At 34.2% G+C, this 17,990-nt stretch overlaps 1 protein-coding gene across 7 annotated transcripts in view; it reads left to right on the forward strand.

Moving 5' to 3' along the window:
- Nucleotides 1-17,990, forward strand: part of Osbpl8 (oxysterol binding protein like 8) — a 174,106-nt gene that overhangs the window by 144,105 nt on the left and 12,011 nt on the right. For all 7 annotated transcript variants that reach the window (XM_027920867.2, XM_027920951.2, XM_071609670.1 and 4 more), the window contains 7 exons: nucleotides 1,921-2,017; nucleotides 6,971-7,069; nucleotides 9,642-9,739; nucleotides 11,724-11,813; nucleotides 13,270-13,406; nucleotides 15,229-15,414; nucleotides 15,722-15,809. In XM_027920867.2, the coding sequence (XP_027776668.1) occupies nucleotides 1,921-2,017; nucleotides 6,971-7,069; nucleotides 9,642-9,739; nucleotides 11,724-11,813; nucleotides 13,270-13,406; nucleotides 15,229-15,414; nucleotides 15,722-15,809 (795 nt within the window). The remainder of the gene's footprint in view (nucleotides 1-1,920; nucleotides 2,018-6,970; nucleotides 7,070-9,641; nucleotides 9,740-11,723; nucleotides 11,814-13,269; nucleotides 13,407-15,228; nucleotides 15,415-15,721; nucleotides 15,810-17,990) is intronic.

A 17,990-nucleotide genomic window follows, 5' to 3' on the forward strand; every position in this document is an offset into this window, starting at 1 on the left:
CTTAAGTTCTGAAATTAGAATTATACCAATTTTTGTGGTGTTCAGGGTCCTACATTTTTTTCCTAAATTTATCTCAGATTAAATGCTTTTCTAAGTAGTTAGAACCCTATGTATTCACAACTAGGTAACGTTATCTTATACTTTCTTGCCTCATTATTTTTATACTTACTTCTCCCACCAATATTTCTTCTTAGCTATTCTTCTTCTAAACAAACTCTGACCTGATCATTTCTCATTATTCAATAACTACAACTCTCAGTGATTTTTCCTTTCTCAAATGTCTGTATTTGTGTGTGTGTGTGTGTGTGTGTGTGTGATTTTTGTTGTTGTTGTTAAGCTCGTTACTTTAACACTGGTATTGTTTACCTTATTACAGAATATTTATGTCCCTGGTTAGGGATGGTACCAATAGGAGGTAGTAAGAAAATATTTCAGTTTTGGGGGTTTTTTAGTTTGTTTTCTGGTGCTGGAGACAGAACTCAGACCTTAATTTTATTTATTTACTTACTTATTCTTATTTTATTTTTAGCAAGTGCACAGCAGGTTTATTGTAAAAGTGACAAGAGACAGACTTCACCAAAGAGAAGGGGCCTTAGAGCCAAGTCTCTGTTTATTGTTTTGAAATGGGGTATTGCTATGCTGCCTGTGCTTGATTCTAGCTCCTATACTGAAGGGATTCTCTTGTCTTGGCCTCCCAAATAATTTGGACTACAGGTGCACATCACCAGTCCCAGATTTTCTTAGTTTTTAAACTTTAATTATGTGCATCTGTTTTCATGATTTTCCATATTCTCCCTTGTCTGCACTAATCTCTGAGTAATATGATTTCTCTCTCAGTAACAATCACTCCTTATAATAATTCTCTCCCTGAATGTAGGGAGGATGAGACCCTGTGTCTTTTGGAAGTCTTCCTCTTCCCTTAAAGATTCTTTCTGATAACCCCTCAGGTTGAAACTACTTGTCTATATTAATTTTTTTTAAAATAATGATGACACCACCTTGCATTTTAATTTACTGTAATCCTTCAAAAGTTTGAGAAGAGTTTAAATTTTAGCTTTATCTCATTTCAGAAATTAGAAGATATAAGTATATTGAAAACATTAATTATTAATATGTTTGTCAAACTTTAGTTTCCTACAGCCAGGTCAGTAATCCATATGGAGAATAACCAAGAATAACTAAGAATATTACTTAGACACTGCAGTGTCACAGATTATTGTCCAAAATGAATGAGTTAAAATGATATGTAATATATGATGAAGTTCAGGAATCTGGGATCCACTTAACTCAGTGGTTCTGGGTCGGGATCTCTCATGCATTTGCAATCAAGATGTGAGTCATGGGGCTGGGGTTGTGGCTCAGTGGCAGAGTGCTTGCCTAGCACATGCGAAGCCCTGGGTTCAATCCTCAGCACTACATAAAAAAAAATAATAATAAATAAAGGTATTGTGTCCAACTACAACTAAAAAATAATTAAAAAAAAAAAAAAGATGTTAGTCAGTTGTGCAGTCATCTGCAGTCTTGACTGAGCTGGAAGATTCACTTCCAGGTTCCTCCCTTCACTATGGACAAGAGAATTCAGTTCTTCAGCACATGGACTTCTCCATGGAGTTTTTCACAGCATGGAAACTGGCTTCTCCCAAAATGGAAACTACCTTATAACCTAATGTCAGAAATTATATACTAACATTTCCATACAAACCATCTTTGATTCAGTATAAGGGAGTCCTATCTTTTGGTATGAATGCCAGGAGGTAGATTTCCTTGGGTAACAGGGAAAGCTAGTTACTATAACAACCAATATTTAATATTTTTAATAACCAAATGTTTCTTCTCACTTATTGTAAGACTTGAACCTTTGATAATAGTAATATAATATGCTTATTTTATTACATCTTATGTTTCTCCTGTTTTCAATAGGTGTCCCACCATCCACCAATATCTGCCTTTTATGTTAGTAACCGAAAAGATGGATTTTGCCTTAGTGGCAGTATCCTGGCTAAGTCCAAGTTTTATGGTAAGTTCCCCCCCATCTCAATCTGTACACTTTCCAGAGAAGCAATATTTTCTGGTAGATTTTTGTTTACAAAAAAAAAAAAAAAAATATTTGTTTTCAGCAATGAATGTATATGTCATTTTAAATATCATCTTTACTTGAATAGTGACCATTCATAAATAGAGGTATGGCTCATTTCATATAACTATTCAACACATGTCTGTAAATTTATCACAAACATCACTTAGGAAAAGACAGAATGAATACCCACTATAGCCTTCTAATGCATAATGAATTTCTTTTGCCTTTAGCTCTACCAAGTTTTGTTTTGTTTTGTTTCAGTGTACCCAAGGGATCAATCTTTCTGTTTTAGTTTTTTAGTATAGAGAGAAAATCCAAGTATGGTCAGATTACTTAGTCCAGGGTCACCTGGTAATGATATTTAACCTTGGGCCAAATAATATACCAATAAAATTTTTTGCAAGGACGAGGGAGAACATAATAGGAAACCTTAATATAAAAATTTTGACAATTCAGACAAATCATTGTCAATAATATATACTAGTAGGAAATATATACCTTTAAATGCTGTTTTTTAAACATTTTTGTATGGAAAAAGATCAAAGAATTCTATTTCAACTGAAGAATTTTAAACCTAAGTGAAAATAAGTATAAAATATGATAAATAAAACATAAAGACAGAAATCTAAGGTCTGGTTTCCTAAGAGGGTAAAGAACCAGAGATAAGTCCATGTTAGGCAAATCTCAAGGCAGTGTTTTTCTTTTTTTTTTTTTTAAATGGTGCTGAGGATTGAACCTAGGCCTTGTGCGTGAGAGGCAAGCACTCTACCACCTGAGCTATACCCCCTACCCCAAGAGTAATTTTTGATCAGAAACATTGTGTATATCTTTATATTTGGTTCCTTTAATGTTTGGTTTGGTGTTTTTGCCTTTTTTTTTTTTTTTTAACTTCAGAAGGTGACTGCTTATTTTCTTCTAAAAGAAATAAGTCAACGTATTCTTTTTGGGGGTGCTAGGGATTGATCCCAGGGACTCAAACATGCTAGGCAAGTGCTCTACCACTGAGCTACATTCCCAGCCCAGGTTAAACGCATTTCATATTTAGATTATTCTTTTCCCACTACACTTGCCATCTTCCCACCCCCTGTCCTGGCTACAATATAAATGACTTTTATGAGTATTGTGTGTGTTTTACTCTCAGAAATAATAATAATAATAATTATTATTATTATTATTACTGTGTGTATTATTATACTGTGTATATATATGTGACTGCATGACCAATGTGATTCTGCAACCTGTATACTCAGAAAAATGAGAAATTATATCCTATCTGATTTAAATGTATGATATGTCAAATTCATTGTACTGTTATGTGTAACTAAAAAAAATTTTAAAAATAAAAAGAAAATATTGGATTCACAAAAAAATAAATAAAAATAAATGTCCATTTTCTTTCAAACAATCTCATTTTTTATTTGTTCTTTTTAGTTATACATGAGAGTAGAATGTATTTTGACATATTACACAAACATGGAGTATAATTTCTCATTCTTGTGATTGTACATGACATGGAGTTACATTGCTCATGTATTCATATATGAACATTCTACTGTCTTTCCCATTCCCATTCTCTCTCCTTGCCCTCCATTCTCCCCTGTCCAATCTGGTGAACCTATACTCCACACCCTCCTATTGTGAGTCAGCAGCCACATATCAGAGAACATTTGATCTTTGGTTTTTTGAATTGGCTTTTTTCACTTAGCATAATTGCCTTCAGTTCCATTCATATACTGGCAAATGCCATAATTTCACTCTTTTCTATGGCTGAGTAATATTCCATTGTGTATAAGTACCACTCAGCAATTTTTATTAATTCAAGATTCTAGCTCACTTGTGATATTATTTCCACACTTGGCTTTCTTAGTCCAGTTATGATACAATTTATATTTGAGAGCTATCTGTTCCTTTATAATCTGAAAGAAATGTAGCCTTTATTGGGTACTTTTTTTTTTTAATAACCCTTATTTCTTCTTTGCTATTGGCTTGCTCATACAAAAACCTCGTAAGGAGGTTTTTGTGGAAGTTATATTGATTGAGGAATTAGTTCATTTTCTTAGTCTAAATTAAAATAAACTTAAAGACATCTCTGTAGAATATCACTTAATAAGTCAACTTTATTAGGTGCATAACACATGATCTTGCTCTTGTGGAATCTAAAAAAGTTAACCTAGAAATATATATAGAAATAAATAGAATGCTGGTTACCAGAGGCTGGGATAGTTATGGGGGCAGGGCTGTGTGGTTAGGATGTCGGGCAAAGGGTACAAACAGGAAGAAGTAGTACAGGAACTTTCTTGTAGGTATGGTCATAGTTAAGGATGTTATATTGTATTCTTGAAAAACACTACAAGAGTAGATATCGTGTTCTTACACAAAAATGATAACTGTGTGTGATAGATGTTAAATAGACTGAAACATTCCACAGTGTGTATACTACTAAATGTCATTTATATGCAATGATTTTTATCTGTATAATTTTAATTAGTTAATTTGAAAGAAGTGAAAAAAGCAATGATCTTTCTTGATATTTTGCAATAAATGATCATTTTTTTCTTTTATGGTTCTCGTTTTGATGTCATGGTTAGAAAACCCTTTCTTAACTTGAGCTTAGGTAATTATTTACTTACGTGAACTCATACTTTTATGTTTTGTTGTTTAATTTACCTGGCATTTATTCCTATATATATAATGTGTATGGAATGAAGAAGATTATAACTTTCTCAAAAGCCAAATACTACTTATTTTCATTTGTTTCATATTACTACTATATAGTGTTAGAAACATCACCAGAGGATTTTAAAGAAGTTATAAGTGTTCTCTGTTGGTAATATAAAACATGTTCATAGTAAATGGAAAGATAGGACAGGATAGCTCAGCAGAAAAATACAAATTATTTCAGAAACTAAATATTAAGAGCTGAAATCTGAAATTAAAAAGCTATAGAATGAACTGTACATTAGAATAGAGATGACAAAGGAAAGAATAAGTGAATTTGATCAATAGAAATTATCCCTTATGAAAAGTAGAAAAAAGCTGAAAACCTAATGGCCAAAAATTTCCCAAACTTAACTAAATATTTTAATTTATTCATTGTGATCTAAAACATCAACTAGTATAAATACGCAGAAGGCCAACCACAACATAGTTAAATTATTGAAAGCCAAAGATTAAAAGCAAATCTTGTAGAGGTGAAGAGTACTGGGGATTGAACTCAGGGGCACTCACCCACTGAGCCACCTCCCCAGCCCTATTTTGTATTTTATTTAGAGACAGGGTCTCACTGAATTGCTAAGTGCCTCGCCATTGCTGAGGCTGGCTTTGAACTCACAATCCTCCTATTTCAGCCTCCCAAGCCACTGGGCTTACAGGCATGTGCCACCATGCCTGGAAAGAATAAAGTCACTTTTAGACAAAGTGAGACTGAAAAACTTTGTTGTCAGAAGATTTGTACTATAAGAAATACAAGAAAGAAAGAAAGAAAAAAAAAAAAAGAGGGAGAGGGAGGGAGGGAGGGGGAGAGAGAGAGAAATGCTAAATAAAGTTCTTCAGGCTGAAAGTAGATACTAGATAGAAATTCAGATCCTCAGAATGAACATAAGATTGTCAAAAATGGTAAATATCTGGGTAAATACAAGAATACCTTTTTTTCTGTTTTTTCCTTTCAGTTTTTTATGATCCACGTTACTATTCTAAAAATTAGCATTGTCTTTTGACTTTTATTAACATATGCAGATATAACATAAAATTATAGCACAAAGATCTGGAGGAGAATGCACCTAGACAGTGCATACTTTTCTACTTTGCAGAAAGTGATATAATAGCAACAATAACTGGACTGTGAAATTTTAATGATGAGTATTTGTAATACCCAAGCAGTGGCCCTCAGTTTGGGAGCAATTTTGCAAATTTGGCAATGTCTGAAGACATTTTTGGACATAATTGAAAGACTTAGTAGACATAGGCCAAGGATGCTACTTACTAAACATCCCACAGTGCATTAAATAGACTCCACAACAAGGAATTATTCAGCCTTCAGTGTCAGTTGTGCTACTGTTGGAAGCCCTGCTCTAGAAAAAAAAAAAAAAAAAAAAAAAAAAAAACCATATGCACAAGATTATACCTAGAAGTACAGGTCACAAAGCAATAAGAAAATTAAAATGAACTTTCCAAGATTAAAATTCCAGGATAGATAAAACTACAGTGATAGAAAACAGAGCAGTGATTTCCTGGGGCTGGTGGAAAGGATCGACTGCTAAGAAGCAAAGGGGGACTTTTTGGGGTGACAGGAAGTTTTATATGTTGATTGTGGTGATAATTACATGACTCCATGCCATCACCAGAACTGTCAAGCTTTACATTTACAAATGGGTTACTCACTGTATACTTTACTTACTTCTGTAGTAACTCTGATAAAGTTGGGCATCTGAGGAGAGAAAAAATGGAAGAAATTAGCATGACATTTTTATCATCCATTGCATTTTGGTGATTTATGCATATTTTTAAAAATTGTCCATAGAATTATTATATTGATTATAAGTGTTTAAAGCTTATGACTTTATGTGACTTATCAATAAGAAATATTTTTATTCAAAAGAGACAAAGTAAGCTATACATGAAGTAGTTTTATTGAATATTATACATGTTTGAGATTTTTCATATGACCTTCTAAAATAACAAACATAGTAACTATTCCTTTCGAAGTTATCATTTTTAAAGAATATGAATCAATGTTTTAGATGTAAGATAATGAATACACATTATTTGGACACATTGAGATCAAGAGGCTTTTAAGATATTCCACTATAATGGGTATTTGTTCCCGATATATTTTGTTCATTTTGAATTAGTTGAATTACTTGTTTGAAATTTAATAAATAATATTTGTTTCAGGAAACTCATTATCCGCAATATTAGAGGGAGAAGCACGGTTAACATTCTTGAATAGAGGTGAAGATTATGTAATGACAATGCCATATGCTCATTGTAAAGGTAAATATTTTCCCTACTTAATTAGATATTTCTTAAACCTTCTTTGTAGGTAAATGTATGTGACCACATTTGTTGTTTTGAGATTGAGGGAGTCATACCGATTTTGCTTGAAAGCATCCTTGGTTCACAAATACTTAAAATTATTGTTTCCTGTAGAATATTTCTGTAGTGACTTAAATTCACTCATAATGGACTTTTGTGATATATACATCAGTTGTAAGAGATTGGTTTATAATAATGGGCACTTGAATTATATATAGGTTTTGAAATTTGATTAAACTTCCCATTATTTAAAATTTTTAGGAAGTGATTTTTAAAATTTTTTTAGTTATTGATAGACCTTATTTTATTCATTTATTGATATGTGGTGCTGAGAATAGAACCCAGTGCCTCACACATGTGAGGCAAGTGCTCTACCCCTGAGCCATAACCCCAGCCCTTAGAAAGTGATTCTAAGTAAACTTCTTATGTCACCACCCTTGTTTAAAATTTATTTTGCTAATTTTCAGTACACCAAGTTCTTTAAAATGTTTTTCTCATCCTATTTGGTAATTTCTTAAAGATTACTGTATTATGCTTCCCTCCTCGCATTATTGAGACTGTAGATAGGATATTAATTAATTAATAACTATCATTTACAACAGGCAAACTACCCAATTAATTGTTGTATGTTACTTCACATTTATAAACTCATTTAATCATTTCAGCAGCCCTGTAAAGTAGAAATATTATAATACCTGTTGTATAAATAAGGAAAATGAGTGCAAAGAAGTCAGTTTCTCTATTATCATCTAGCTAAAATGTGGCAAAATCAAGATCTAAATGCAGGCAATCTATCTTTTTGGTCTTAACTTTTTACTACATTGTATCATCTTAAATACTCAGCTTGGACATTTTCTGTACCATCCCTTCCAACACATTTCTTCAAAGTAACTTTTTTGTTAATTATCCTTCATTTTCGGAACTTATTCACAAAACCATAGAAATTCTTTACTGTTACTTCATTTTGTGGATGAGAAACTCAGAGGGGTTAAGAATCTTATTCAGGATCAACACAGGCTTAGATAATTCTTAGAGCTTTGTCTTTTCTGTTTTGTTTGTTTGTTTTATTTATTTATTTATTGGTACTGGAGATTGAACCCAGGGATGCTTTACCACTGAACTGCATCTCCAGTCCTTTTTAATTTTGAGACAGTGTCTCTTTAAGTTACTGAGGCTGGCCTTGAACTTGCAGATCCTCCTTCCTCAGCCTCCCAAGGCACTGGAATTATAGTTGTACATCACTGCACCAGGCCCATGTATAGTTCTTAAACATGAAATGAAATATCTGCAATTGTGAATAAGAATGACTATTTTAGAATTTTTTCATCATTTATTTCATATAGCTGCCCATGACGTGCCTAACTAGCAGTAGGGAATTTTTTTTTTTCATAGCAAAGTTTTTATTGCATGGAAAAAGAAAGATTATAACCCCTTGAGATAAGCTTAGGAAATAATGATAACTTTTGTAAGACTTTCCATGTGTCTTTTCTAAGCTGTATTTCCCAAATTGCTAGTTTCACAAATTGTTTTATAAAATAAGAGTTCCTTGGACAAATAAATATAAGAAGCGTTGCTTAGTTTGCTCTTACAAATAAACGTTCTGCATTTGCATTTTAAAAGCTGCTTTCACTGCTTATTGCATTAACAGATACATAGGTAACGCATTGACTTAGCATTTTCCCAGTTTTTAGCCACAGAACTTATTTTGTAGGTTTTTGTTGTTGTTGTTGTTGTTGTTTACCTCACTTACAGAGTAGATTCTTATATTTGCAGGAGTTAATATTCTATAAAAGTCACCACAAACACTGAATTAACAAATACTGAATCATTGCCCTATAGGGGAAATATGAGGTTAAGTTCTTGTAAGCCTCTTTTCACAATATTTCAATCAGCCAATAAGTACATGACTTTGTTTCATGTGTGTTTCTGCTTAAAGATATTTAATTTAATTATAACATTATCATTGAACTAACAGCCAATAGCACAGTAACTATTGCCTGAAGGAAGCTTTAATATACATGATATCCTCTGTAAAGTATATCACAGCCTTCTTTGTACATGGGTCCTTTAAACTGCAAAATCCTTAGCAGAAAAACACACAAATTTAAAACACATGGCACTAAATATCCTGCAGAAGAATACTTCAACAGTATGAAAACTGGATCAAGGGCAGTGTTACCTAATTTTCTCTCATCTGGGAATGTGCACATCTGGTGACTCCAATTTTTCTGCCCCATGCATGTCTACAAATAACTGCAAAAACACTGGGGATATTGATTTTGGGATCACCAATATATTTTAGAGAGTAGGCAAAGTTACAGATGTAGATTCTGTACATGTTGTGGTTAAAACTATTATCTATTTATATTCTACAGAACAAACTTTATGTCTGTATTATAGATATCTATTAAGCAGGACAGAATGCCCCTGAATTATAAATTTCTCCTAAAAGGAAACTATATTACAGAATGCTGCTTATTATAGGCCAGTATGTCTCTCTCTTCAATATTTTATCAATTTTTTTCTTTAGGAATTCTTTATGGTACAATGACACTGGAGCTTGGTGGAACAGTTAATATTACATGTCAAAAGACTGGATACAGTGCAATACTTGAATTTAAACTAAAGGTTAGTAGAGAATGATAGGCAATATTATCTAACTAAAGGGAAGCTGTGCTATGAATATTGAACAAAGGAAAACAGTTTAGTTCCTAATTAAGAACTAAATTAATTCTCAAGCTGGATGTGATGGCGCACACCTGTAATCCCAGCAGTTCGTGAGGCTGAGACAGAAGGATCGTGAGTTCAAAGCCAGCCTCAGCTCAGCAAAAGTGAGGTGCTTAGAAACTCAGTGAAACCCTGTCTCTAAATAAAATACAAAATAGGGCTGGGGATGTGGCTCAGTGGTTGAGTGCCCCTGAGTTCAATCCCAGTACCAAAAAAAAAAAAAAAAAAAACAAGAACACACACACACACACACACCACACACACATATTTCATGTCAGGTTAAAGAGGTGCATCTGAGGGCAAGGCTAAATTAAAAAGAACAGATCTAAATTAACATAAAGCCATATTTTTTTGTCTTTAATTTTAATTAGTAAAACTTTAATTATATAGGAGACAAGTGATTAGATAGCAATTTTCTGTAAAGCATGGCTTTACAAAATACCGGAAGTTATATATCAGCTTGCATTCTTGCTCTGTACACTTAAGACAAAGTTGTATCGTTCAATGTTTTGCACAACAAATTACCATAAACTTACAGCTTAAAAAACAATCATGTTCTGAACCTCATGGGGTAAGTGGGTCATGAATTTGGACAGGGCATATTAGAGATCACTTATCTCTTTTACATAGTGTAACCCCCTTCCTGGGGTCCCAGGAATATACTTCAGAATACGTGAGACTCAATAGTTGGGAACTGGAACTAAACACTTATCATTTCTGTGTCTGATACCTCGGATGGGATGATTGATGGACTAGAGCTGTCAATCCAGATACCTATATACATGATTTTTCCATGTGACTTGGCTTCTTCACAGCACAATAGCTTCAAACAGAATTCTTTCTTTAGGATTTCCAAATTGCAAGTGTTCCAGTGAGCAAGGCAGAAACTGCATTTCCCTTCCATGGCCTGGCCTCAGAAGCCAAATTATACCACTAACACCATCTTCTGTTGAAGAGTTATAAGACTGCCTGAATTCAGGGGGAAGAGATGTTGACCCTGATTCTTAATGGGAGGGTGGCAAGGTCTCATTGAGGAAGGGCATGTGGGCTAGAGGGGAGAATAGTAAATATTGTTGAGGAGCTCTTTCAAAAATTTGGTCTGCCTCAGAGTGAAAGGAAAATTTAAGACCTTTCACAGTGTTAGTTGTAGGACAGTATATTATATTCAGATAAAAACATTTCTATGAATTATTAATCATATTTATTGCTGAATTATTCTTTGTTGATCAGCAACTCTGCTTTAATAAAAAGGAGCTCAGAAGTATTATATGATGCAATGCTCTTTGACTTTTTACCCTAGTAAATTTTTGCCTGTGTGTGATACTGATGTTTGAAAATTATGACAAAAGAAGTCCTAAGCAATTCATTACATCTTTGAGTGTTGGAGCATCAAGATTTTGTCTGTAAGGAAAAATATTAGCAAGGCAGTACAGTCCCAAAGTATATTTCTTCTAATTTTAGTTTTGGAGGGATTTTTTGGTTATGTATTTATGGGTTTTTTTTTTTAAGGGGTTATTTCTTTTAATAGGTCATTAAAGCTCTTTGGTTTACTGAGTTATTATGCTTAATGTATCGCCAGTTGAATAGGGCAGAGTCTTGAGAGTTAGGGATAACTTAGCACTGGAGAGAACACAGAACATGAGTCAGTGATGTCAGTGTGATCTTTCTTAATGTATATGGATTTCACAGTCTGTTTTTACCCAGATTCTCCACAGCAACAATTCAAATTGTATTAAAATTTTGTAACCAAAATTTGAGTCAGGATTTTATTATTTAATCTTCAGTAGTGTGTAACTATATATATATAATTACTTTTTGTTGTTTGTCTACATTGTATGTAAATATAATTTAAAATTAAAATGTCCGACATTTTATCTTTTGAAAGCCATTTCTAGGGAGTAGTGATTCTGTTAATCAAATATCAGGGAAACTTAAATTGGGAAAAGAAGTCCTAGCTACCTTGGAAGGCCATTGGGTAAGTATTTTTATATATTAGCCTTAAAAAAATTCTATTCCATGTAAAAAAAATTAACAATCATATTAAAATTAAAAGCTTCAGCTTAAAAGCAGATATTTTGATATGCTCTGTAATCAGTGATATTTAGTTTTATGTAAATTTAGTCTTTCCAAAATGTTTAAATCAGTAGAAGTAGCTAACACATATATAACTTACTGTGTGTTGCATTAAGAATGTAACTCAAGAGCCGGGCCTGGTGGCACATGCCTGTAATCCCAACCTGTAATGAGAAAGGGACTAAAGAAAAAATATACCCTTCAAAGGCACAACCTTGTGACTTACTTGCCCCAACCAGACTCCACCTCCTAAAGTTTCAGCTACCTTCAATAGTGCTACTAGCTGAGGACTAAGCCTTTAACACTTCGGAGGACATTCCATATTCAAACTATAACATTCTACCCCTGACCCCCAAAGGTTTATTCCTATCTCATAATGTAAAATGCATTTAGTTCATCTCTGAGAGTTCTCATAGTCTTAACAGTTTGAGCATTGTTCACAAGTCCAAGTCCAAAGTCTCCTAAGGGTCGAGGCAAACTCTTAGCTGTGAGCCCCTCTAACAGTAAAAAACAAGCTAAATACAGTGTCACAGGGTAAACATTTCTAAAGGGAAAAATGAGGGGCTTAGAGAGAGAGCAGAGCAAACATTAAATTCTATAGCTATATGTCCAGTATCTAAGACACACAGTGGCATGATGTGAACTTCAAAGGGCATGTGCAGTCCCCACCTGATGACCTTAGCTCTTGATTTCTTTTTATTGGCAGTAATCTCTTCAGCAACCAACCTTCCTTGGCTGCAACTTTACGTGTACTTCTTTTCTGGCCTAACTAAAAGTAAAAGTTTTCCAAATCTTTCCTCTCGGCCTTTTGCTCCCAGTTCTCACCATTAATCTAGCCAAAATCCAGCAATACCTCAATGCTATGCTACTTGAAATTTCCTCCACCAGATTAATTAGTTCATTGCCTTTAATAGTCATAATAGTGACCCCACTTCTCTAACAGATTTCTGTGTTAGTCAGCTTTCCATCTTGTGCCAAAATACCTGAGATAAACAACTTAGGAAAGATCTGATTTGGCTCATGGTTTCAGAGATTTCAGCCATGGTCACTTGGCTGTATTGTTTCCAGGCCTGTGGTAAAGGAAGAGAGGACATGGAAAAGCAAAGTTGCTTACCTCACAGCAGCCAAAGGCAAGGAAGGAGAGCAAGGAAGGCTCTGAGGAAAAATATACCCTTCATAGGCACAGCCCCTAGTAACCTACTTCTATCAGCTAGGCCTACCTACCTCCAAATTTCCTACCACCTTCCAATTGGGAAGTACCACCAGCCAGGCACCAAGCCTTCAACACCTTTGGAGGACATTCTAGAACCTTCTAAATAAAAATTCTTAACATTAATGTTTAATTTCTTTAAATATAGGATAGTGAAGTTTTTATTAATGACAAAAAGACTGATAATTCCGAGGTTTTCTGGAATCCAACACCTGACATTAAGCAATGGAGATTAATAAGACACACTGTAAAATTTGAAGAGCAGGATGATTTTGAATCAGAAAAGTAAGTATACCATTTCTTAGCTAACTTTATGAAGATCAAAGAGTATTTTTTATTCATCTTCTCCTATTTCATATACATATATAAAACATATATGTATATATAATATATTTATTTATTTATTTTTATGTGGTGCTAAGGATCAAACCCAGTGCCTCACATGTGCCAGGAAAACGCTCTATTTCTGAGCCACAACCACAGCCCCTCAAAGAGTTTATTTTAATCCCTTAATACTGTGGTCACAATTCACTCTGTCTGCTGTCATATTTTATTTCAGTGAAATAGTTTTTATCATTTCATATGTGTAAATATCAAATACAATACAAATGATCTTGTTTCACTGCAGCTCAGAACTAAAATTTCTTATTTTTTCCTTTCTCATCTGCTTCAGCACTTTAAAATTTTTTTGTTTGCATAAAATTATAGAACCCATTAGTGAGTCTTAGTTCCTACTTGGCAACTATTTTTTTTTCAAAGATAGAGAGATAGAATTTTAATATTTATTTTTTTAGTTTTCGGCGTACACAACATCTTTGTTTATATGTGGCCCTGAGGATCGAACCTGGGCCGCACACATGCCAGGCGAGCGCGCTACCGCTTGAGCCATATCCCCAGCCCAACTATTTTCCAATCTATTTAGGCAGGTAGATCTCTTAGAAATGGTCAGATTCTATGTTTCTTCCATTCTGTTTTGCCTTTCAAAAGAGGGCAAAAATTAGTGTCATAGTTTCAGTTCTTAGGTCATGAAATTCTTGTAAGATCACTTAACACTTTTGAATCAAAAATGTGTGCACTTTATATTTCTTTGTGTCAAGAGGGCTATTGTATTCAAGAGACTTTGCCAAGTACCTTATACACATTAGTCCTCACTACGTGTTCTACATGCTTATCATTTTCTTTCATGGATATTCATGTCTATGTGTACTTTCTCTTCTATACTCAAAATTGAGGGTTGTAAAAAATGGAAAATATATAAGTTCTTAAAAATTCCATTTCAGCTACAACCATAGGATGTTCTCCATCTAAAGCTATTTTTTCAAGACATAACAGTTTGTGAGGTGTGAATATAATTCAGCATATGCTATAGGTGAAGAAACAAAACTTGGACAAATAGGAAACTAAGATCAACAGCTGAGAAATAGCAGATGTAGGTTTCACTTCAAGTCTGACTGATTCCTAAGGCTTTTGTCTTTCAGCTTCAACATGTTGCCTTCTCACAGGGTGGGATAGAGATCTTACACTTTCACTTAACTAATGAAAAAACTAAATTTTAATAGCTAAAATTATTTTCTTCAAAGTATTTTTTCTTAAATAAGTGGTTCTCAACACTGACAGCACATTAAAATAATCTAGGAAGTGTAAAAATATATTAATACTTCAGCCCACTCCTAGAGATTCTGATTTTAAGTTTTCTGATAAGTACTGCATCTAGAGTTGAGAAGCACTGTACTACACCAGTGTTATCTTTATGAGGCCAGTGAATTTTATACAAAATGTGTAAGAATCATCTGGGGAACTTATTAAAAATATAGATTCTTTTGATTCCTACCTTCACTACATTCCTGTTGTCTTTGGTTGATGACATTAACTACCTTATGCGTATTACCAAATATAATAAATTTAATAAACTTCTCCCCCATCCCCATTAGTTTCTCTTCTTAGGTCACTGGACTTTATATCTTGACTCATTCCTAAGCATATGAGTATAAGTTTTGTCATAGTTGGAACTCATGAGCATTATTTTGTCTCAGCAAGATTCAGACCTGTTCTGTATAGATTTTGCTTTTGTTGCCTTCTTTAAATATCATTTTTGCACTTGTATTAGGCTCTGGCAGCGAGTAACTCGAGCCATAAATGCCAAAGACCAAACAGAAGCTACTCAAGAGAAGTATGTTTTGGAAGAAGCTCAAAGACAATCTGCCAGAGATCGGAAAACAAAAAATGAAGAATGGACTTGCAAGTTATTTGAACTTGATCCTCTCATAGGAGAATGGCATTACAAATTTGCAGAGTAAGTAATTAAAAAGAGTGTATTTCAAATATATTAGCATAATTTGTTGCCTTTAATTCTAGGCTATTTATTATATAAATACATGAGCATGAGATTTTAAACTTGATATTCCATTTATTTATAAACTCAATGGTAGTAGTTATCCTACAAAATAAGCCAACGATTAGATTAGAAATGGGCAAATTTTAATATTAGAACCATGTTTTTAATTAATGAAAAACTAATCATAGAATACATAGAATAGAAACTTTCTTAAGTTCTTTGGTTATTAAGCAAATGGTTGTTTTTTTTTTTTACATTTATCTAGTACCCGACCATGGGACCCACTTAATGATATGATACAATTTGAGAAAGATGGTGTTATCCAGACCAAAGTGAAACATCGAACTCCAATGGTATGTAATAAAAAAGTAACTAGGCCTATCTGCTAGCATTATAAATTTGTGAAATCTTTAATATCTAAAGATTTAAAATTTAAAATTGTGTTTCAAAATTTAAAATTTAGGTTGTTAGAAAATGCAAGAAAGTTCAGAGGTGAAATGATTGGGTTATAAGAGCCTTAACCTCATCAGTCAGTGCATTAATCCACTTGAATAGATTACTGGGTGGTGACTGTAGGCAGGTAGAGTGTGGCTGGAGGAGGTAGGTCACTGGGGTTTGCCTTTGGGGATATGTGCTTTGTCCCTGATGAGTGGAATTCTCTCTGATTCCTGTTTGCCATATTTAGAGCTGCTTTCTTCCTCTATACCCTTCCACCTTGATGTTCTGCCTCACCTCTGGCCAAGAGCAATGGAATTGACTATCTCGGGACAATACTTCTGAAACTATGAGCACCAAATAAACTTTTCATTCTATAAAATTGTTCTTGTCAGATCTTTTGGTCATGGTGGCAAAAAAGCTGAGTAAAGCATGGGGTAAACAAAATGGCAGAGTAGGCAGCTCGAAGCTCATGTCATCCCAAAGAACCATCAAAAAGCAAGCAGAAACTATCTGAAAAATGTACCAGAAACCTGGAAAAGTCAAAGTTTTATAGCAGTCAAGGGGATGCTGAATCAAGAAAAGTGTAACTTCAAAGCAGCAGGAAAACTTTATAGTATTTTACTTGCCCTTGTCCCACCCCTTCCTTGGTGCAGTAGCAGTGTTGTAGGATCCCTGCATTCCCAGAGTGAGTCCCTGGTTCCAGAGGGAGCACAGCAGACCATAAAAATAAACTGTGAAGATGTATTTTTAATCTGTCAGGGTACATACTAAAGGACCCAGGTGGGGCACTCATCTTTATAAACAGAGATTATGCAAAAGAAGCAAACATTCTACAGATGAAAAGCACAGTTACAAATGAAAAATTCACTATAGGAATTCAGCAGCAGATTTGAGCAGGCACAAGACAAAATCTGCAAACGTAAAAATAAAACAATTGAAATTATCACATCTGAGGAGGAGAAAGAAAAATGAAGAAAAGTGAACAGAGTCCAAGGGACTTGTGGAGCACTATCAGGTGGGTCCTCACATGCACTTTGGGAGTCCACAGGAGAAGAAAGAAAATGGGGTGAAGACTATTTGAGGAAAGGAGGCCCCCAAATTTCCAAATTTGATGAAATATGTCACTCTATAAATCCAAGGAGCTCAACAAGAACAAACTCAGACCTATACACAAACCATCAGGCCAAATAAAGAACCTTGGGAAGCAACAAGAGAGAAGCAACTTGTCATACAAAATTATTCACAGAGAACATGATATATATATATATATATAAAGCACAGGAAAGCAACCAGAGCTAATGAACACTGAGCAAATTTGCATGTATAAGATCAATACACAAATATCAGTTGTGGTTATATATACCTGCAGTGACAAATTCCAAAAGGAAATTAAGAAAGCAAGTCAATTTATAATAGAATTTAAAAGAATAAGTTGCTAGGAATAAATGTACAGTGAAATAGTAAAACATTGCTAAAAACAAAGAATAACTGGAAAGTTACCCTGTTTTCTAAGGTAGGAAAAGTTTATGTTAAGATAACAATATTACCCAAAGCACTCCACAGTGTCAACACAATCCCTATCAGTCTTCTGGCAGTCTTATTTGTAGAAGTGGAAAAATTGATCTCAAATTCATATGAAATTTCCAGGGACCCTTCATAGCCAAAACAATCTTGAAAAAGAAGAACAATTTTGGAGGACTCACACTGTCTGGATTACAGAATTGACTACAAACTCACAGTAGTGAAAACAGTAGTAATGGTTCCCTGCTTTCTGGTTGCCTTGTCTTGAACTGATTTTCTGTGCCATGCTCTTCTACTATGATGTTCTGCCTTACTCAGGGCCCAGAGCTTTGGAATCGGTCAACCATGGACTGAACCCCTGAAACCTTCTGGATTCTGGCAAGTCCAACACCAAGGGGGATTTCATCTGGCAAAGTCTTTCATATTGCATCATCCCATGGCAGAAGGCATGTCAAAGATCAAGAGAGGGAGAGAGAGGACTTCTGCCTACATCTCTGCAACTGTCCTCCTGAGATGTTGGTGGGGCAATTTTACTCTCATTTTCTCCTACTACTGCCACTTTACACAAGCCAATA

Source organism: Marmota flaviventris, chromosome 3 (genome assembly GCF_047511675.1).
Source record: "Marmota flaviventris isolate mMarFla1 chromosome 3, mMarFla1.hap1, whole genome shotgun sequence".
In the NCBI taxonomy this organism is placed as follows: domain Eukaryota; kingdom Metazoa; phylum Chordata; class Mammalia; order Rodentia; family Sciuridae; genus Marmota; species Marmota flaviventris.